A 23,689-nucleotide genomic window follows, 5' to 3' on the forward strand; every position below is an offset into this window, starting at 1 on the left:
TGCAAAGTTTATAGCACCGTCGTTTTCGCGCACTCGGCTCGTAACAATTCGGTCGCCGCCGCCGCGCCGCATCCCCGACGCACAATCACATTCGTATTTTCAACCAAATCCGGCGCTGCTCGCGCGACCGATCCGAGAATTTATGCGCTCCAAGCGCCAACTTTTTCGTGTCATCGACATAAGAATTAAAAAAAAAAAGAAAGAAAAAGAACGTTCGATTACTCACGCGAGAGATCTACTTCAACGATATCCGACTTTGCTAACAAACGCAAAGAAACAATACATTTTTTTTTTCACTGAAATTGAAATAAAAATGTAGAGCTTCCAGACATTAAAATACATCAAGATCTTGATTATTACGCAAATATTGCAATTATATAAGATTTTGAAGAATCACTTTTTTATCTGAATAAATTTCGGCGTGTACCATTAAAGTCTAAAGAAAGAAAAATTGATTCTTGAAAGTTTGCCGTGCTGCATCGCGAATCGCGAATGTGATCGTGCTTCGCAGACGCGACGGACGTTTCTTCAATCGTATCCGAAACGAGGTGATGATATGTGGGCCGAAGGTAGTGCGTCACGAGGATGCCTCTACCGGAGGGATCGGCGTGGCTGGACGGTTGGAAATAACGTGGCACATTATAGCGAGGCATTAGAGTGGCCGGTAGCCGACTGGCGAGTTTTTTGCCGGATTCCAGTAGCGCCTTCGACAAACACCGGAGGATGGAAGAGAGTCCCGCGCTTCTTCGCTACTTTTACTAGATTATCCACGAGCGGTTATCTCGTGACTCTCGTCTTCCGCGCGCCGGCTCCTCTCCCAGCGGACGCGCCTCATCGTCCGCTCTCGGTGAAGTCTGCGCGCGGCACCGAGGGTCCAGAAGAAACCTTCGGAGGCATCTCTACCGCCTGCTACGTAGCGTCCGTCTGCGGAGAAAGTGACGTCTCCGGCTGCGCCGGACTCGCTTCTGCCGCGTATGAGAGCGAATCGATACTTTACGGCACGGCGTCTAGGAACGATCCTCCTCTTTTCTCGAATGACGTAACGTTATAGCGTACACGCGGTACGGAGGAAAACGAAAGTCATGAATCTTTTTGGCGAGCTCGTCCGCGTATTTTTCTGTGAACAACGGGCTATAAGTAAAGTATGGTGATTCAAGTTGATTAAAAATTATCACACTGGAAAAAGAATTTTGGTACATCATTTAGAAATCTGGCAAATTCAACCAATACGTCTCTTAAAAAACAGACGGATTAGAAATTTTGTAAAAATTAGATGATAGTAATCTGTCAAACATTCTGATTATAATAACCAGTCCTATTATAATAACTAGAAATTCTGCTTGGTTTCATCAGCAACACTCAATCATACAAGTTTTATCAATATAATAAAATCATTTTTCTCAATGCACGTGTGCGTCGTATGAGAGGTTTCATCATAAATTTTAAAAACTTGTCACGAATAGAAATTAAGTGATTAATGTCGAGCCAATCTGGGAAATATTTTCTTTTTGTAAAGATCCCAAATCTGTTTTATACTCTTAAATTCCTTTCGAGAGTGTAATATTGCTCGAAAGAAAACTTTACGATCGCGCTGTGATTTGATACGTAATTTAACAAAGGATGTAAGATCGACACAGAAATCTTGCTGAAACGTCTTGAATAATCTGTTAACTGGAGCTTTATTTCAACGGTTAGGTACCCCTAGGAATCGCACCGCCACCCCTCAAACATTTTTTTTTTTTTCGTATAATCCACGATATCTCCTTTTCTACCTCCCCTTCTCCGGATCCCCAGGCATGAGTCACGTAATAGTTTCTCTACATCGGCCCTAATGATTTATGCCTTTGGTCGGGTTTTATGTATTTCTGCGCAATGCGTGAGGCTCTAGCTTTTTTTAGGTTCTCACTTCGCCGTCGGAGAACACACACACAGAGAGAGAGAGAGAGAGAGAGAGGAACAAAACGGAAGATAGAAAGAGAAGAGGGTGAGGAGGTGAAGGGGGAATAGAACGACCATAAAGCGTCACTGGCTCTGGCTCGCGCGCCGCCGCCGTTAACGTGCAGCCCATATAGATCGATATAATTAATAGCTAGGCCACGGATCGGGTAACATATGGCCTGGGACAGGACATCGAGGAGACAGACACGGGCGAAAGGTGAGAGGAAACCGATTTCGTGGTCCTTCCTCAGTCGCAGCGCGGTCTCAAAGTTAAAGTCTGGAGGTAAAGAAAGAGAGCGGTCCCATTCGCCGAATTCAAAGGGATTAAGCGGCGAATACACGAAGGTCGCGAGGATACCCGACGTTGAGGAAAAAGGATGATTCGCGTCGCGCGGCATGCTAATTCCTATCTGGTGGTCTGCTCTCCAACAAAGGGACACGTTTCGTTCTCTCGAATCCTTCGGCCTATATAACGATCGCCTTGATTATTCCTTGAGCGGGAACCTCTGAAGCGGAATGTGTTATTTCCATGTAGGCGTAAAGTGACAATCATTTTTAACAGCAAAAGCAAATTATAAACAGTGTTAATGATTATACAGAATAGTAGCAGTTAGTGAAACTATTTAATTTACTGACTACCTTCGTTACCTTGTTTGTTAGATGATTAAGTCCTGAAATTAATCTTTCAACATACACCTACCAGGACGCTAACATATTAGGCTGATGCTTTTCTGCGCTCCTAGAATGTTCTCTATTTAATACGAAATTTTTATCTGGAAATATTAAGTCATTTAGCAAACTTGGCATCGACTACCGAGATAAAGCTGACATGATCCTGATCTACGGGGAAGCTAAGACGTAATAATGAAGATAAAGTAATTCTATAAGGCTAAAACGTGTTCAATACTGGATATATTTATAATTTTAAGGCAGACGTCTTTTTACTTGCAGAAGGTTATTGCGCAACATTTTCGTTATCAACATGACCTGTACTACGAATCAATTTAATGTTATTACACGATACCGATAATTTGCGACGGAAATCTCGAGTCAGTATAGAATCAAGAGTCGCGTAATATTTTTTTTCCAACACTTTAATTCCGAATCCCAGCTGAGAGAAAATAATAGAAAAAAAAAAAATAGTGCGATTGTACGTAGGATGCGCGGTCGGGAGGGATAATCTCAGATCGCTGGACGACTCAATATTCACCGCGCTGTGGCAGCCCCCAGCGCACGCAACGCGTCTTCCCGCTCGGGACAAAGAGGAACGGTGGCTCAACCCCAGGAGAGAAGTTACCATTTGCATTTCCGCTGCAAACGCGGCGCCACGCACGTGTCTATCGTGCGCGTCGTACGCGCACCCCTCGCGTAGCACGCGAGCCACGACGACGACGACGACGACAGAGTTTCCTCGGCGCGCGCCGTGTACTTTGCATAATTTCACGAATCGCGCGTATAATCGTTCCGCCGCCGCCGCCGCTGCCGCTACGAAACGTGTGCCGACGACGACGATGACGACGGTTGTTTCCTGCCGCGAGCGATCCCGCGAGTCGACCGGCATTAGCATAAGGTTTTGACGGAGTGACGCGTGTGCGCACACCTCGCGCCTGCTGTCCTCCGGGAGCGACACGTGGCCCCGCCACGAGACGCGACCGGAAGGGTTAAGGCCCGAAATGTTAAATCCCTCTCCCTCCTCCTATCTTCTTCTTCTTTTTCTTCTTTCTGCCGCGCCGAAACTTGGATCGAGAAACTCGAGTGAATGTTTAGACATAGGTGTATATACGGAAGTGTCGATGTGACACGTGCCGCGACACGACGGGACGTTTGCTCGCTCCGTGCTCGTTGTGTACTCAGCATTAGCATGGGATTTCAATGCCGACGTTCGGTGTATAGATTTTCCTGCCTTTATTCTTCGGAGCGCTTTTGGACGTCGTGTGTATAACTATGGAATGTATAAGAGATTCGGTCGGGCTCTTCACGTGGCGTTTCATAAATAATGGAAATAGAAATCACTCAGAAACTGTTTTTGCTCCACGTGACATTATGTATATTAATGAATTAAATCTTGTGTTACGTCAACGTAATTTGTATTTGTCTATAGCTGAGTATTCGAGAGTGTTCGAGTCTTCTATCTTGGAGAAACAAATTACGAAATATATTATAATAAGTGTAAGGTCTCCCGTCTTTTCCTCGCGGTTTTAACAGCGACAACTTTATAACGAAACTAAATGCGGAGCCTTCGTACGCGAGACAATGCCACTCAAAAGTGCCGACAACGTTTCATCACTAGAAAATCAATTTTCCCAGCGAATATCGGAGCCTATTGTTCCCTTTTTTCCACATGTCTCGTTCTATTCAACGCGGCAATCGCGTCGTTTGGGGAATTTTATCGAAGCAGCCGTAGTAACGTCGAGGCGGACTGTCGATGAACGACCATGACCATGCGCACAATGGTTCATGCGATCCTTCGTCTCCTCGCTCGATGCCGCGTATATCTACGTCGCTTTTGTGTCGCGTCTAAGACGCTTCGAAAAAGCACCGCGACTAATTAATATCCAAGCTTTTTGCCGAGGCAACGCGGACGCGCGTGTCAAATTTGTGACCAATCACGAATTTATCCGGTAATTTCAGGCGCTGAGTATCCCTCCAATATTTCGTTTATCGCAAGTTGCAATGTGCAGAAAACATTTTTCATTCAATACCGTAAAGAGCCAAAGAATTCTCCGATTATGTTCAACCGATCTGTATTTTCAGAGATTTTCAGAGCATTTATTAATTTCTACGAGTATTTTGCTAATATTGAATTGTTATAAAAATTTGGACAGTTTTAGTAATTATAATCCAATTTAATAGAAAATATCGTGAAGCTTACTTAATTCGGCAAACCGTAAAAGTCTCATTGGAGGTTTAATCTTAATTTTGCAATTGTAAATTTATCGATATACCGATTCACTTATTTAAGAATATTTAAATTAAAATTGATAAAAACTCAAGTTCCAAATACATAACAAAGTTCCGAGAATATTTCAATTTTATATCAATTCTTAGCTATTTAAAACTCGTTTTTTACAACGCTTTAGACCCGTCCGCTTTATTACATAATTATAAAAGATTAGATTTTATTGCCTCTTACATACCGTGCATAATAGAATGAGTTTCGTGTCAAACAAAAATAATTGATGGGACATCGAAACGTAATGATGAGCACAAGTCTCGAGCCATCACGTTACCTGAACGTTTCCTCGTCATTTTCTAATTCATTAAGCGGATGCGAGTTAGTCTCCCAGAGTTCGTAGCTACTAACTTGACTTATGATCTCATCATGCGATCGAGGTTACAGGCTTGGTTAGTGGCTATAGTGCCATGTATGTCGATCTCTGTGATAAGAATCCTTAAAGCCAACATTGTAACGAATTATGTGGCATAGAGACTCACCGTAATTAAGAATAACGTTGCGTCTATAAGGCGAGCTAGATTTATTTCAATTGCGAAACTATGGAACGTTTTCATCAAGCATATGAAAGTATATATCGCTTTTAGAAACTCCTACGGGCATGCATGTCAGTTTTCTTACCGAGATGCAAAGCTAAAATATTTATCTGAAACTGCCACATGGATAGTTGAAATCTCGCATAGTATTTATTTTTATTTCGCATTTTAAATTAAATGATAAGATTCGTAACAATCGCGACTTACCGAAACGTTTCTGATGTAACTGTCGTGATGGCTCCTTGCGATGGGAAGATAAGGATATTCAGGATGGAACATAAAATTTAAAACAATAAAGAAACAAAAAAATAATGTCTTGTAGAATTTATTTTAGACTAGAACGGAAAAAAACGTTTATAATATTATTAACATAGTATTAATCAACTAATAATAATGAAGATATGCAAAGCATTATTAAATAATAATAATAATAATAATAATAATAATAATAAAGTATTAAATATGTACATGAAGTCTGAAGAACCTCGAGAAGAATGATGAAAATAATGTACTGATCGACATACACAACATTGATGCATTCTATCAGTGATATATAATACCGCGTGAATAAGGAAAAGTAAGCGAGAAGCGAAGCCACACCCTCGTCAGCCATGGATACGAATGTAAAATAAAATAAATTCGAGAGAGAAAATAAACGAACGTTGTGTACAGGCAGCTGCTCTAAAGTCGAGGCATCCGGTTCCAATCGGAGAAATAAAAACGCGTGGGCAGACGAGAGCGTGACCATCACAAAGAAGTTTCATAAATAACTAATATAAAAGAAAATAGTAATTAACGCTAGTATTTAATAAACGGTATAGTTCCCGATGTCGTACCTATGTTACGTCGTCGTTAATGGCAGATAAGGCGCTACAGCGACGCTGAGGCACTGTTTGTGAGCTAACACGTACGAATTAGAGCCGATCTCACCGTCTTCGATTGGTTTAACGCTCCCGAGTATAGTCAGCCAAGTCAACTCTACGTTGATGGCGACGTAATATCGTGGAAAAAATTAAAACTAATAGATGTAAAAAGTGACGCGTTGACGATAAAATTTTGTCTTGCATGCCATTTTGTTATGCGTTTTATTGTGAAAATATGACTCATATTTACTAAATTCATAAAAATAAGCCGTAAGTAAAGTTATCTTTGAATTGTATACATAAAAGCATATTTTTCACTGCTGTTTGTGCGTTTTGTTATCTGAATAGACTTCACTTTATATGTTTTTTACTATTTATTGACTGTCAGGAGAAAAGGATAGTTGAGGTCTATTTTTTTTAATGCAATCTTATTATTTTGTTTTATTCAAATTCTCTTTAGTTACAAATGGCATGCAAGAAATCTTTGTCTTATTTCTCGTCACTATGACGTCATGATTTCAATATGGCGACTATTTAGAAGCCTTAATCGATCGATTGGATTTAAGAATTTTTAATTCTAATTTATAACTGAGCGTAATATTTTAAGTTCCTCGGGAGACGATTCCAAGGAAAATAACATTATACAATCGGTTTTAATCGGATTTTCCATTAACAATTCCCAAATCTAATTAGCCGATTTCTCTTTAAACTAACCGAAGATGGTAAGACTAGCTCTGAGTATCGCGTCGTGTTTACATGTACTAGAGGCATGTACTAGAATTGCGAGGAAGGACCCTATCCGGATTTCGGGCTCAATCTGCAGGGAGACTTGCAAAATATTTACAATAAAAGCTAAACGCGCAGCGAGAGTGAAATCCGTGAAGGGCATCAAAGATGTTGGAATGACTTCGCAAATAATGACGACGAAAACGAGGACGATATGAGAACTATGTCATGAACTTAGAATAGTCAATTAAAACGAATAATCGCTAAAGCTTCAATATAAAATTCTAATAGATCTTTTTTAACTGAACCTTTAATTAATGTAATGTTACATTCGTCTTAAATTGTACTCACGTTTAAATATAATTTATAAACTTAATTCACAGTTTATTTGCTTTCACTTATTTTTTATTTCAATCTTGTCGTAATTCAGTTATTAATTGAATTATTATTTTGTTTATTATTTTGTTTATTATTTCGTTTACTAAGACCAATGACCTACAAGCATATTTATTATATCACTTTTTATCTTTCTGTTATTTTGTAACACGTGTGTCTTTTCTCTTTTATTCTCTCATTCACTCATTCGATCTTTCGTGCCACTTCCACACTTCCATTCATTCTTATACTAAATAATAGTTTTATAGGAACTTTTAAAGAGTATTCCTAACTCTAGATATGTTAAATTTCATCGAATTATCGTTAACTTTTTCCCAAGTGTATCAAACCCAAAAGTGGATCGACGTCACACTTGGGTCTTAGGGCTGAGATAGTTGAACGGTACTTGAAATTAAGATTACGATTTCAACTAACTTATATATGTATATACAAGTGTATACATACATAGAGAAATATATCTCATAATTTTCTATATGAATCCTCATCTTGTGTATATAATCATATACATATAACCAACAAGGACGATTGTGTGACACATTGTTCTCTCGAAAGTATTTATCTTATATCCACAATTGTACAAATGCGAAAGTATGATAGATTTACATATAATCGCACAACATTTATAAACGATTCAACGCCGGCGAGTTCGAAATTCTTTGGCGCAGCGTTAATTTTAATGAACGTCAATGCCGTAAGATCCGTTCTCGTCGACTACTTTTATAACAAAAATCATTTATAACGAAAAATCGAAATAAAACTCTTTTCATTGGCAATCGAATAAAATAAATCTCAAAATCTCAACCATATAAATATATACATATAAATATATGTTTAAATATATATATGAATAAATAAATACATTATTTGTAATATATACGTATATTATATATTACATTAACACATATTACGTAATAACATAAAATATATACACATTATATATGTGTATATATAATACATATACATATAAATATATTATATATTTATATAGCACTATGTTTGATTTCATTAAATCAAACATAAATATGAGACGGGGTTCATATTGGTCACAGCGAATAATTTTTTACGATCTCCAGCTTATGCAAACTGCGCGCCGCATATGCATCGGACTTGAAACACAGTTATCGCATGATGCCGGAGTACGTAATATTACTAAATTGACGAGCAATTTAATAGTTTTGATGCTTACAATGCGAAGCATCCATAGAATCCTCCTTCCCCCAAAAAACTATAAAGAATTTTTATTGCAAAAAGAATAACATGCCAGTCAAGATTCGAACTTGGATCTTCAAATCAATTATAAATTTGTAAAATCATGAATTTCGAATCGACGTCGTACGATCGTTTAATCGTTTAAGTCAGCCAGACACTCACCGGCCGTAGTGCTAGCTGCACTGGTCGCAGCGGCGGCGGAATGCTGCTGCTGCTGCTGCTGCTGTGACTGGAACATAGCCGTTGGGTGAAGGAACACGGATCCGTACATCATATTTTCGTCCGACTGCTGCTGTTGCTGCTGGTTGACTTGCTGACCACCGGCTGTGGCGACTACCGGCGAATTGCCGATACCGGGCACGCCAGCAGCACCGCTAGCGCCGCCGGGCACGATCGGTGCCCCAGGCGTCGGTGGCACCAGTGAACCCTCTTCGACGGCGACGCGTACCGACTCGATGTGCCGCCGCGAGAAGACATGCTCCTGCAGTGGTGTCTTGGCCGAGTAGCGTACAGAGCACAGTCTGCACTCGTCTGGTCCGGTCGGGCCGCGATGTGGTTGAACAGCTGAGCCTTCGGCTGGCAGACCAGCTGCTAATCTGGCCTTCTTCTCCTTTGCTCGGGCATTCTGGAACCACACCTGCAACTCGTCTCCATTAGTCTCCGTAAGCTCGAATCGTGGATTAGACGCACGCGCGTCCAAAGAATTTCGTCTTCTTGTAGACATTAATGGTTATTACGAGCTCGGGGTCGGCTCGCATGAGGACTATCGATGCTCACCTGGACCACTCGCTTCGGAAGACCGATCTCTCGACCAAGCATCTCGCATTCGGCCATTGTCGGCGTCTTGTAGTCCGAGAAGAGCGACTTCATCACCTTCACCTGAGTGGCCGACATCTGCGTGCGATATCGTTTCCCACCAGATTGACCGGTATTGCCGCTGGATTGGCCACCGGTCACTGGCGGCCCGGATGTATTTCCAGCATTTCCGCTGGCGGGTCCCTGTCTCGAGCTCTGCGTGCTCGAGGCCGGACTCGCCGGTCCGCTTTCGTCATCCAAAAATTCAGTTGTCTCGCTCATGCTGTCGTCATCGCAGATGCTACGTTCGGATAAGTCAGTCAGAGGTCCGCAGTCGCTACCGCTGCGGAAATGGGTGCCGTGTTGCTCTTCGAGAAGACTGCTAAAGTTGCTCAAACACAATTTCACTGGCCGGCTGAGATCGACTGGTTTGCTCAGATCCAACGGTGACTCGCCGCTGTTTCCGCCAGCCTGATGATTTGCCGTCTCTTGTTTTCCATTACTAGCGTACGCCTGTAACTCGCTGAAGTATCGCTTCATATCCTCGTAGTATTTCATAGTAGTTATGGGTTTCAAAGATGCCTCCGTGTCGCTGTTGATAGGCGGAAACAACGGTGGCATCATGTGAGGAGTGCTAGAATTAGAAGGAACGGATTCCATCGAAAGTTCTTCGTCCGGGATGTTGTCGATGTTCACTTCGCCGCGAGCCACCTGGTCGGCGTGTTTGCTGCTAAGGTGAGATTCTAAAGCAGATTTAACTTTGAATAGTGCTGGGCAGAATGGACAGCGCTTATTAATAACTTGGCTGTGAGCACGGAATTGGCCTTTGCGTTCACGGGCGCGCGTATTCTGGAACCACACTTGCACCACACGCTTTTTCAAACCGACCTCGCGGGCGATCGTTTCCAACATCTTTCTCGATGGATTAGATTCGATCTGATATTTCTGGTAAAGATAGTCTAACTGTTCCGGAAGTATTGTAGTACGTAAACGCTTGTCTTTTGGCTGTTCGTTGTGTTCCGAGTTTGAACGGTTGTCGCTACCCGTTCCCTCCTCAAGATCCTCAAACTTTCTTTTCTGCATCAAACTGATGAGCGAATGCGAGGTATCCGTTGTAACTCCAGAGGCTTGGCTAGCATTAAGCGCTTGCTGTTGCAAGATTCCGAAGGGTGAATCAGGTGGGTATGCTGATGGGAACAAAGTCGGGTTCATGATATGTATTAGCTGATGTTCGCGCCAAAGTTCGAATCGACCGAACATCAAGTTACATTTGTCGCATTGAAAGCTGCCTTCCTTCGACTCCGTTTGCGACTGCTGCTGCTGTTGCTGCTGCTGCTGTTGCGACTGTTGCGACTGGTGCGTCTGAGACAGAGTTTGTTGTTGATGTTGATGAGGTGATGTGGTGCTACTCAATGGCTGCTGCAACTGTTCGGCAAGCGCGGGCGCAGTTGATGGGTTGTTGGTTACCGTGTTATTCGTAGTCGTCGTGGAACTACTGTTGCTATCTTCAGAACTCAGAACCGCGGCGACCTGAGCCGCTGCAGCCTGCGCTTGCGCACTCCTTTTGGCATCTTCCTCTTTGAAACAGTGGGTCTTCTGATGGCGTATAAGCTCGTAATATCTCTGAAATACTAGCAGGCACTTTTTGCACTGGTAATTCAAGCCTGGCGTTCTTTGAAATCTACCGGATCCGTCGTCGTTCTCGCGTCCGCCGGTCGTCACAGGCTCGGCGGCGGGTTGATTTTCGTAGACTTTGCGTGCTTTCTGTCTAGCATTCTGAAACCACACTACGATCACACGCGGACTCAAACCAAGGAGTTTGCTGAGATATTCTAAATCATCGTCCTTTGGATACGCGTTGTTCTCGAAAAATTCTTGAAGGACTTTTATCTGGTAATCGGTGAATCTAGTGCGATTGGCGCGCTTGCCGGAACTGCCACCGGAGGTGTTGCTGCCGTTACTGTTGCCACCAAAATAATCAGTTGGTCCGCGACCCGGGCTCAGAGATCTTTGCGGTGTGAGCGCCATTGCGGCGATCGCACTCGTCACTACGCCACCAGATCCCGGGCTGGGATTGGCAAAGTTCTGAGAGGCCAATTTCGGTGGTAACATCGGAGTGCTCGGGGCGTTCGTGGTCGACGGAGCATGGGAAGAAATGTCGTGATGGATGGCCGAGAATACAGAACTCATACTAAGCGCAGGTGAATGCGGTCGCGATTGTTGTCCACCCGAACTGCCGGGCGAGTGATGCTGCTGCTCCTCTTGATGTTGCGTCACTTGCTGCTGCTGTTGGCACTGCGACTGTTCGATTGCTTCCTGCTTAATTTCGGTAGATTGAGATGTGCTGCTGTTTTGCATAGACGGCGGAGGCGTGGCTTGCTTATTTGGACTTTTATCGTCAGAGGAACTGCTACCGGACACGCTTGAATTTAACGGGGTTACCTTTGCCTCACCGGTTTTTTCGTACTCTTCGAGATTTAAAGTGGTACTTGGCGGATTATTGAAATTATAAGGACTGTCTTTGTTACGTTGCCGCTCTTTAAATAACGTGTTTCGGAACCAATGTTTTATAACTTTAGGTGGCAGGCCACTCTGAGCGGCCATTTCTAGTATTTGCTCTTCACCAGGAGAATTATTAATATCGAAGTGTGCCCGTAGTATTTTTAGTTGATCATCAGTGATACGCGTACGCGCTCGTTTCTGCGATGCGGCTGCATTCGCCTGAAACGTCAAAAGAATCGTTTTTTTCCCTCCTAGCCAATAAAAAATATTTAGATTGTTAAACAGATAAATAATTCTTTTAAAGATTTTTCACAATTTATTTTTGCGCGCAATAAATTTAAACATTTTCTTGAATTTATATTAATTTTTATTTCATCACGATTTTGTTTTTATTTTTTATCGTGATTTTGCACTATTAATCTAGCGACGTAGAATCAGAGTTTAGTTTTGGTAGCGTTAAAAATTCCATATTTATATATATTTCTCAGAAATAAAATTCTGACATATGTTTTATTAAAATACAAATAATAAAAACCGATATTTTTTTTTAGAAAAAAGAAACTAGTACAAACTTTAATCTTTTTTATTAAAAACGATAAAATAAAATAAATTTTTTTATCAATATTCTAAATACAGACGCCTTATAGTTCTTGTTACGATTCTGTGCGCAAGACTACACGCTTAAAAAAAAAAAGCACGCGAGCATGTGTTCACTTACTATATATCTTTTCATAGCTATTAAAACAATTGTTATACGTTTATTGGTTATTATTATTATATAAAATAATTAACATATTTCATAATTTTGATTTTGCGCTTTAATCGTTCCGTAGGATCAAAACTAGACTGTAGTGTATTTACATAGTAACGTTACTTTTTTATTAGATCAATTACATTCGACACTTTTATAATTTAGAGTTCCAGATTTAGAGAGAAACACGGGACAGTCTTTATTTTTTTTTAGATAGAAGACAGAGAAGATCAGGCAGCCATTTTCTTTTCAGATGAATATTTACATACATATATGGTCGATTACGCTTCTCTAAATCTGGGACTATTATAATTTGACTTGGTTTTTATCGAACTTTTTATCAAAAGCTCGTTGTCATTAACAAATAATAAATAGTTAAATAAATAAATGTTACGTAAAACATGTGCTACTTACCGCTGCTGCTGCTGCTTGCTGCTGTTGAAGAGCAAGATGTTGCTTAGCAAGAAGATCGGCTTGATTAATTGATGGATATGCAGTAGCGGCACCATCATACGGTGGTGGTGGTAGCATCATTGGCACTAGGGGTGGTTGCAAATTCATAGCGGCTAAAGCGGGTACATTTAATCCCAACGGTAATCCCATCATTCCCATCATCAATCCTGGATATTGTTGTAGCTGTTGCTGCAGTTGCGACGCAGCCATTGCAGCATTTAAAGCAGCTTGCATTTCGGTCATCTGTTGTGCAAATGCAAGTTGAGTATGCTGTTGTTGCTGCTGCTGCTGCTGTTGTTGTTGCTGCTGCTGCTGTAATTGCTGCTGCTGCTGTTGTTGTTGTTGCGACTGTTGCGAAGCATGATGCTGTGGATTAGTAGGTAGCGTAGTTGGCGTCGTGGAATCTGTGCTTGAAACCGGCGTATTGCTCAACGCCGGAGTAGTCGCTGGAGTAGTAGATGTAGCTTCCGGTGTTCGGCTTACACGTTCTTTACTCTCAGCGCTCTCTTCTTTCTCCTTTTCGCGTGTTTCTTTGTCGGAACTGAGATCTTGAGGTTGTGCAGTGGCGGGCGTGGAGCTTCTCGGCGCCGTGGTGGTTGACGAGGACGTCGCAACGGTCACCACAACACTTTTCTTTTCGTACTCACACTTGAACTGCTGCGCATACTTTTCGAGAAATTCACGCGGTACGAGATCGCGATGGACTTCCTCGCAATGAGCCTTCAACACCCAAACACTGCTGAATTCCTTGTTGCAGTGCTGACAAGTGCTGCGCGTAAGTTCTGGTATCACATCGTCATCGATATGGGCTTCTTCGGCTTCTTCCTCTTTTTCCTGCAAAGCTTGAGCAGCGAGAGCTTGTTTCTGTTGTTCTTGTTTCTGTTGCTCTTGCTGCGCTTGAAGAGCGGCGGCCGCTTCCTCCTCTTTGCGCTGTCGTCTTTGGTGATTCTCATTGAACTGCATAACGAGATCGAAACCGAAACTCTCCAACAGATGCTTGTACATCTGTGAGGTTTTATGTCGTGGCTGGGAGAGAATATCCTGCGTAGTCTGCGAATGCTGCGTAGTTGATTGCATGTGTTGCGGCCCTGGTGTTGTAGACGTGGGAGGTGGCGACTTAGCCTGGCCAGACGAAGCTAGTTGTTGCGACACAGCAAATTGTTGAAATAATGCCAATGCCGGATTGTTCAAAATATTGCATAATTGTTGATGCGCTGCGAGCTGATCTTGATTGACGAATAGAGTATTGCAACGCGAACAGGAGAGCATCCCTGCTGTATTACTTGTATTCGGATTGACGGGCGGACTACTCGGGCTCGGCGGTGGTTGCTCGATCAATGGTCGAGCGAGATCTAATTGGCCGCTGGCGGCAAGATCCTGCAGTTTACTGGCACGCGTTTGATGAAGAACACTCCTCATGTGGATGTCTAACGTGCTGCCCTGAGTATAAGCGACCTTACAGATGTTGCACTTGTACGGTTTCTTGTCTTGATCTTGCTGGGAGTCGGGCGATTCAGTTGGGCTAGCTGGAGGTACTACCGAAATTAACGTATTATTGTTACCTTGCTCCTGCATCGCACGCTTCAATTTGTGTAAATGACTCACGCTGTTGTAATGCACCAAAAGTATATTTTTCTGCGTAAAGCTCTCTTTACAAACGTCGCATTTATACGGCCTGTTGGGGTCCAAATATTTTTCCATGGGATAAGACATTTTTTCACCTTTGCGATGCAACAAAGTCTTATTGTGGCCGGTCAGATAGCTCTGACGCGTGAATGCTACTTTACATCGATGACACTTGAATTTTCGACTTGGATCTTGATAGGAATCTTCAGCGATCGTTTGACTATTTAGATAATCCTCCAGTAGTCGTTGTTCTTTCTGCAACGGAGAAGAATCACTGGCGTCACTTTCCTCCTCGTCACCTCTACCAGCGTCATCTTCCATATGCAGCTCGCTTGCCAGGCCGGCTTGTCTCTTTAACGTTTCTTCTGTGAGCGCCTGAAGAAGAGGATGCGCGTGGATCAAGCTTTGCTTATACTGAGCTAGTTCATCCTCGTGGAGATCGTGAGCAGATTCCAAGTGTCTCTGAAGCGCTTGGACTGAACGAAAAGATCGTCCGCACAAGGCGCATTTAGTGGCATCTCTAATAGCGTGATATTGGGAGTGTTGTTGAAGTTTCTCCAATGTTTTGAACGCTAGACTGCACTGTACGCATCGATACTTGTAAACGTGTTTCTCGCTTACCGCCAAGGTAGGAGTGGTGGCCGGATGAGCTTCCCGATGATGTTGCTGAAGTTCTTCGATAGAACGCCAAACACGACCGCACACGTTACACCTAGCTATCTCTTCAATTTCGTCATTGCCACTTCGTTCGCTCATCTCTTCTTCTTGATGGGTTTTCGTCGTAGTCGTGGGCGACGTCGGAGTCGTTACGGTCGTAACAGCTGGCGTCGAGGTATTTCGATTGTTGTTTAACCAATGACTTTGATCCACTAATAGTAGTAGCCTTTGCAGACCGTCAGTATTAACGGAGTGAATTTGCATCACGTGCTTCTCCAGGGCGGGACGTTCCTTGAAACTATCTTGGCACAACGGGCATAACAATTCCGTCGTCGGTTCTTCCTTTACAGTTTCAGTTTTCTCCTCCGAATCTTGAACATGAGCCACTTGTAAATGCTGTCGTAATTCTTCCCGCGACGTCGGCTGATACGTACAGTACAGGCACGTGATTTCTTCTTGGTCATTCTCAGGCTCGGCTTCCGGTTCTGGATCATTGTCCGGTTCTTGTTTCACTTCACTACCGCAATCGCTACCTTCCTCTCGTCGTTCTGGAAGTAGATAAAAAAAGAGAATTTGTTTCAGGATTTTTACGTCACTACAACGTCGTATGCTTGCTGAATGCTATATTAAGAACAAAGATCATCACAATACTGATTTAAGCAAAATAAATTATTATGGCAATAAAATATTACTGCGAAAAACCAAAACATTCATTAAAATTGATAATAATTTATTTAACTGTATTTATTATACTGTATTTATCTTGCTAAATAACAATGCTGCTTTATGCAAAAAAAAATTTACTCGCAAAACACATGTAAAATACTGATGACCTCCTAAAACTGGAATTGTAAATCTGTACAATTTGTCAGTCTTTTATTGACATTGACATTTATTAATCGATATATTTAATTTTACGATCAAAACACTTCAGTGTGAAATTTAAAACAACATGAATATGTAGAAAAAGAAAAGAGAATTTATGATCCGTTTATTATTAATATTAACGAACATCAGCCGTGTTTTGAAATTACCAAACCTGTTTGCTGTAATCATTATTTATTCATCGTGGTGTATATCAAGCGCGTAGTACGATGGCAATAAGCAACTAATTAAAAAATTTTCATGCATGATGGGTGGTGTATAATCAGTAGCTTGTCCACGCGAGAAAGAGTGACGAGAAAAATCTTAGGACTGGCTTGTTTATAGCGTTTCCAGGTACCGTAGAAAATTTCGCAATTACGATTCACCGGGTAACTATATCACATACTAAAGAATATTTACGTTCTTACGATCGCCGAGATTTGCCACAATAAATCGGCCTCGCCATCCGACCGGCGCGATATTAAACTTCGGCATTATGTATTCAGAGCCGGACGACCGCGCGAGACAGCCATCTATTTCGCGGCGATTCGTTCCCCGAGACATTAACTCGAAACGCCACACGGGAGAAAGTAAATTATAGATACTACCGGTAAACTATGACGGTGCCACACAACGAATAGTTTGCGTTCAGTGTCACGGGACAGTGTGCGTCTGTGTGTGGCGGACGTTCTTTAGCGGCGCTATTATATTGATTAGACTTGTCTAAGAATCGCGCACTCCTCCCGCGCCCGCGAATCGATCCACGGAGGGATTACCGGCGCAATTACACCGCCGGTCTTTTCGACGCACGAGCACGGACGGAAGGATTTTACGCAAGCGAGCGGCGCGTAACGCGCGGTGTCGTCGCGGAGAGAGAAAGTTTTCCGTCGAGAACACGCCGCGGCCGAGAACGAACGCGCCGGTGCGTCTGCACGCGTTGCAGATGCTCTCGCGCGCTGGTCTTGCAACAATAATACGCTAAATTACAGATTGGACAGACATCGAACTACCGATGGCGGTTTCCTACAAAACCGAGAAGAAAGAGGGAAACACAGAGGGGAGAAAAAAAGAAAGAAAAAAAAAGAAAACAGAAAAGAAGCAAACGAAAAAAAAGGAAAAAAAAAACGAAAGGAGGACAACCACCGTCATGTATGCATCGCGCGGTATTGTTCGAAAGCACACTTGCAACGTGCGGCGTCAGTTGCAACGTCGCAACGCGCACGGAGCAAAACGCGTGCTGCTGGTTTTACCTCGCGCTCCTGCCTTCTCTCCACTCGTATATTTATGTAAGTACAGTCCGTCGATATATAATAACACGCGGGTATTGTGCGCGCCGCGTGGTGGTGGCGGCGGCACACGCCACGGCCATATGCCACGCAAAATTACCGTCATCGCCGACTAATTGTGAGATAATAAAATAATGAGACCAGTGAATTCATTAAGGGCGCAGTCGCGAGCTTTCTTCACTGATGTAGGGCGCGGGCTGATATAAAAGAAATTTGCCGTAAAAGGAATTACGTTCGTCGTCACGAAACCCGATTACCGTTTTGTACCGTCTGATGTATCTTGACATTTTTCGAATGTTACTCGAATAGATCTTGTATCATAAATTCGCGCCACTGACACTTTTATTTAATAATTTTATTTTATCATTTATAAAATATGTCAAACTATAGGAGAGAAAGAACAGCATGTTTTGTAATGAATAACAAGCTTAAAAAAAAAAAAAAAGATACCACAGGTCGATTGATCGAAAAATACCACAATGTTCTTTCAGCACAGCGACAGCTGTCTCACGCAAAAAAAAGCGATTAAAGGAGTTCACTTTTTGTGAATGACGAGGAAGTGAAAAACGCGACATATTCGTGATTACAGACCAAAGCCTTTTTCTTTTTCAGAGAAACCAAGTTGTTTGAACGTTGACACACTTTGCACCGTTACGTAACTTTCTTATTGTACTACAAGTTTTAATACAACGTTGCCGTTACCTATTGATTGCTCTTTATAATTTTGAAATATTAATGAATATTCAATGATAACGTAAAACACATCTCATTGTAAAACGCGTTTTGCAAAACAACATAGACTCTGGCGAATAAAATATTTTCAGCATATAAAGGAGTCATTATTACGTTATGCATATTGCGTTAATTACGTAAGCGTCATTAATATTTTATAGCGGCAGCAGCGGATAATAACTTTCTTTTTAGCGACGTAGACTCACCATTGTTGGTACTCGTAGCATTTGGTGTTGTTGGTGTGGTCGGGCTGGGCTGTTGCGTGGGCGGCACATCGGGATCGCTCGTCACCTGAAAGATGACGCTGATATCCGCGTGCGGAGATTCGTTCCCCGCGAGAGTGCTTCTTCTGTGAATGTGATGTAACTGTTCCATGTGAAGGTGTCGTAGAGATCTCACATGTTGCAGAAGTGGCAATCGATGCCGGGCACTAAACCCGCATATCACGCAGTGATACAATTTTCCGGGAGTTTGGATGTTACTACTCGCTTCGAGCAAATGACGGAGCAGGAGAGACGCAGCTTCGTGCCTCGGCAAGGCTGCGTGTAGGGCCAGTTTATGAGCACTATTGGTGTAGTAATCACACGCGTGGCAGCGCAATTGCGCGGCACTCGTGGGCGACGCCAAGTACTTGAGTTTCCATTCGTTACGCGGACCACCTTCTTTCACATGGTTCATGTGCTGCAGCCGTTGCAGATGTTTGTCAGTCTTGCAGTGTAACTGGAAATTTGCCTTTAGATTGGTTTTATAGGAACAGAGTTGGCAGACAAAGTTTGCGTTCACCACTATGAGTATATCGCCCTCGCGATTTCTCGTTCTGTCGATGTTTAGATGGTGACTCAGAGCCTCGAGTGAGTCCGTCGTGAAATTGTTGCAGATGCAGCACTGATACAGATGGTTAGGATCTTGATCCGCGGGTTCTGGTGGTGGCTCCATGCTGTCCGGTGAAAGTCCAACGTCACCACCAAGATTACTTATGGCAGCCGCGCTCGCTATGGAGCCTATGAGTTCTGGCGGAAACTGCGGCATTTGACCGCCGGTCATCATTGTCATGATGACCGCTTGATTGTAAGCTAAGTCGGCCAACGCCGCTTCCGTGGGTTGCGGTTTGTCCAAGCCACCTAAGTGGAGCAAATGCTCGAGTTGTTGTTGCTGTTGTTGCTGATGATGGTGTTGCGCCTGTTGATGGGACAACGCGGACAATGTTTGCATGTGCTTGATATTTTGGTGCAGCACCATCGAGTTGTGCGTGTGCTTTTCACTCGTCATGTGTATCCTCAGATTGCGCGCGACGTTTGTTTCGTAATTGCATATGTCACAGCGAAACGAGAGCTTCGGTTTGCTCTGATTGCCACCCTGGGCGGCCCGGTGTGGACTATGATTCTGCTGATGGTGGGGACTCCGCGTCGGCATTGGCGCGTCCTGAGACGAGGAGGGATTGCTAGTACTGGTGCCACCCCCGCCTCCCTGCTGCAGTTCTTGCATGTTATTCAGATGCTTGTCACTCTGCATATGTATGCTGAGATTGCCTTTCGTCGTGGTGGAATAATTGCACACTTCACACCTGTATGGCTTGTAGCCACAGGTATAGGTTTCGCCACGTGCTAACCTAGGATGAGGTTGACCTGCATTGCAATAAAAACAAGACGTCTCACTCTCTGGATGTTTTTCCTTCATGTGTATCTCGAGAGTCTCTTGGTACTTGTAGTGCCAGTTGCACTTGGGACATTTTAGGGTTTTGCATGAATTTCGACTGTGTATTCCAGCGAGCGGTCCGCCAGGAACAGCGAGTCGACTACTCGTCAATATGTGTTCGCACTTGGAACATTCCACCCCACTTGGCCTACCTTGCATATGTTCCGGACAGACACCTATCGTGGTGCCGGTCAGAAAGTTTGGTGGGACTTGAGTGAGGGTGTACGAAGACGGAGATCCTTTGGTGGACGAAGTTGGCGGCGGTGGTGAACTGTAATGCATGGCATCAGGAGCCTTGGCCCAAGACGCGGCGCTTACTTGCGCGCCGGTCCACGGGTGCTGCTGCTGTTGATGATTGTACGTAAGAGGATGATTCGAATGTGACGTGGGCGTGGTAGGAGTGTTCGGCGAGGGTCGTTGCTGCTGTTGCGTCTGTTGCGATTGCTGCTGCTGCTGTTGCTGCTGCTGCTGCTGGGGACTGCTAGGTACGCCAGGCGTGCTCGCCGGTGTACTTGTCGTGGTCGGCGTTGTCTCGTGTTCGTTAGACTCGCTACGTTGCTGTTGTTGTTGAGCTTGTATTTGCGCGGGCGACGTTTGGCCGCAGGTCGAACTCGTGACAGGTTCTAGGAAACTTACGAGCGGCTGCTTTCCTCTACCCACGGCTTGTATAATGGCCGACGCCGTCGAGTGAGAGAGTACTTGTCGTTCGTCTTCCATTAGAGTAAGCTGGTGCTCGCCCTGGGCGTGCGCGACGAAACTTTTCGCGTAGCCAAAACTGAGCTTGCATATGAAACACATTAGGATAGGTTTGACAGGTACCGACGCGGCAGGCGGCGGTGGTACTGTGGGCGCTGGAGGAGGTTGTTTACTACCCTCTGCGCTCCTGTAACTGATCACCCGATAACTGTGCATCACGGGAAGATCGGGATTCTGCTGTTGGGTCGCCGAGCGCTGTTGTTGCTGTTGCTGCTGCTGCTGGTAGGCCTGATGCGCGTATAACCGTGATACGTAATACGCACTCGCGATTTGTGGGAAAACTAAGGAGTGAGGAACCGATACACCGCGCCCATCTACAATACAGCCGTCGGGCAGAGAGTCGTCCTCGCTGAGTTCGCTCTCGCCTTCGATGATGTAGGCCGACCCGTCCGGATTGTAGACGATTTTACCATCGAATTTCTCCACGTCACCGCCCGTCGGGCTCGGGCTCGGGCTAGGACCTTGTTGTTGCTGTTGCTGCTGACTTTGCGACTGCATCGTCATAGTCGTGGTGGTGGTGGTGGTGGTAGTGTCAGCGATAGGTGTGGGTGTTGGTATCGCATCGCGGGTGCAGGGTTCTGTGCCCGAAGGTGGACTAGCCGTGCGCGGGTGATGGGGCTGATGAAGTGCAGCCCCGGCCGCAGGGGGGGACCCACCCACTCGGCCCCCCTCCTCCTCCGGGCTCATCTCCTGCTTCTGTTGCGTGTACGTGGAATTTTGGAAGGGTCCGCCGTGTTGCTGCTGTCGCTGTTGCTGTTGCTGATGATGGGCCGCCACCAGCTGAAAGAACTGGTCGTAAGAGCTCGCGCTCGGCGTATGCTGTTGTAGATGCGAGGGAGGAATGTTGCGGTGCTGAAGGTGGTACGGGGGATGAGGCTCACTGGAGGGCATCACCCCAGACGTGAGGCGGGCGCCAGCCTCACATCACCTACGGCGTCTGCGCCTGCGTTCTCCGGACTTCCTCCACGGACTCTTTTTCCGTGCGGATTCGCCCGCTTCCTCGCCGACTGCCTCCCCGTCTTATCTTCTTCGCCACGAAGGGACGGTTCACTAGCTACCCCGACGCAAGCCCAGGTCGTACCTGCAACAATGAGAATAAAGATCGATTATTTAGACTGTGACGTTTAACACTGATAATAATTTTATGAATAATTTTAAAATATTAAAGTTTTCATACATCTTATAAACGTACAATATTTTAGAGTGATTAGAAATTCATGTATAATTCATTGTCAGTTTTAAAGGCACGAATTCTATCCCTCTAGATGAGACTAGTTAACTCGCCCGTGAGAGAATGAATTCGCAGACGGGACATTTAGAAGTCGTCCAGTCGTCTAATCCGGTTAAACATTTCCGAGGACGACCGAAAGATAGCGAAATACGCAGAAGTGCAGCAAGCTGCGTGTGCAGAGGATCGTCCGGAGAAGACGGCGGTTAGGTACACAAAGCCGCGGCGGAGAATCGTCGCGGTAACACAACGGCTCGTTGTGTTCGGATTACCTGAGTGAACCCAGCTGTGTTTGCGATCGATCGGCCGAGCTTATCTATCGATGAAATATCAATGTTTCCGAACGAGCAATACGAGAGCGAAAGATGAAAAGGAGCGACGGCGAGCTCGACGGCGAGTTGTCGCTATGAATGCTCGTCTGTATGCGCTTGTGAGAATCCTTCGTCTCTTTTACACGTGTCTCTCTCTCTCTTTTTATCAATAGTGAAGCTTTCGTCGTATCATAGTCTTCTATGAAATAGAGCATTGTTAGCGTTCGCCTACTTACTGAATTAACTCCCTCTCCCTGCCTCTCCGATAGAGTATTTCCAAATTTTTTCTTCTTTAACTGTCCAATGCAAATTTTCATAATTTTTCACGTAAATTTAGTTACTTCTTTGTTTTTATTTTGTAATCTAAAAAAGCTTACATTTAAAATTTGTTCAAAGTGGCTGTTTTGATAATTTAAAATTCCTAAAAGTTTATGTGAAAACAAAACTCGTATAAAAATTTACGTGTCTACCGACAGAGAGATGCGGACGAAATTAAAAACTCAACATTCTCAGGCCGCAATTCAACGCATAGGCAATAACGCGATCTCACTTTACGCGCCGTTAAGATAATCCGGTTTCAAATTACGCAAATCGACAAATTATAAACTGCGAAGGCGGATGGAAGCATGCACGCGTCGCAATTCCTGGTTGGGGAGAGCTAACGAGAGTGCGAGAAGGATTAGATGCGTCCTGCGCGGCGGTGGCGCGTCACCCGAAACAAGGTACGCTGGTCGCTTTGATTACCGCAAAGGAAAAACACGCTCACGGGAGCATAATCCACGTTTCCACTGAAACGTGCGCGATGATGCGAATTCCTGCCGCGAGCGAGAGGTGAGGGCGAAGGCAAGACTCTAATAATCTAATCCCAATTACGCGGAATCGCGGTCTCGAATCAACGTCGTGAGGAGGAGGCCGGCCGCAAGCATTCACGGAATCTAACGGATTAAAGATGAGCCGGGTGGGTGTAACGCGGGATTTATGCGCTGGCTCGCGTGCGTGTGCACGGGGGTGTGGAACGGCGTGACGATCCGTCGAGAGAGTGTACATCCCATCCTGCGGAAGAGAAGCCTGAAACCGATCCGTCCCTCTTCCTCTCTCTTTCTCTCTCCCTTTTTCGCCCTCCTCGCGCTCGTCGGCCGCGGGCGGTATCGCCGGACATTATGGTACGTACGCGTATACGCGGCATTACATGGCTCTCTCCCGCTCCACCTTCCACTCCTCTTTCTCTCTTTCTCTTTCTTTCCCCATCGAACCGCGCCATCGCCACAGTTATAATTCCGCGGTGCAAACGCCATAATCTAGTCACCGTATCCCCCGGCATCTCTTTCTCGAACGATACCGCTTTTATAATGCGTGAGGTACGCCGGCCGCGATCGTTCCCTCGGATTATCATCGATCGATACCGCCAATCC

General features: G+C 44.4%; 1 protein-coding gene across 7 annotated transcripts in view; it reads right to left on the reverse strand.

Moving 5' to 3' along the window:
* The window catches only part of LOC105196638 (zinc finger homeobox protein 4), a 233,682-nt gene that overhangs the window by 75,794 nt on the left and 134,199 nt on the right, over positions 1-23,689 (reverse strand). For all 7 annotated transcript variants that reach the window (XM_026135036.2, XM_039451061.1, XM_026135035.2 and 4 more), the window contains 4 exons: positions 18,494-21,819; positions 13,084-15,953; positions 9,399-12,137; positions 8,784-9,258 (listed from right to left, as the gene is read on the reverse strand). In XM_026135036.2, the coding sequence (XP_025990821.2) occupies positions 8,784-9,258; positions 9,399-12,137; positions 13,084-15,953; positions 18,494-21,629 (9,220 nt within the window). In that variant the 5' untranslated portion in view covers positions 21,630-21,819. The remainder of the gene's footprint in view (positions 1-8,783; positions 9,259-9,398; positions 12,138-13,083; positions 15,954-18,493; positions 21,820-23,689) is intronic.

Source organism: Solenopsis invicta, chromosome 6, assembly GCF_016802725.1.
Source record: "Solenopsis invicta isolate M01_SB chromosome 6, UNIL_Sinv_3.0, whole genome shotgun sequence".
Classification (NCBI taxonomy): domain Eukaryota; kingdom Metazoa; phylum Arthropoda; class Insecta; order Hymenoptera; family Formicidae; genus Solenopsis; species Solenopsis invicta.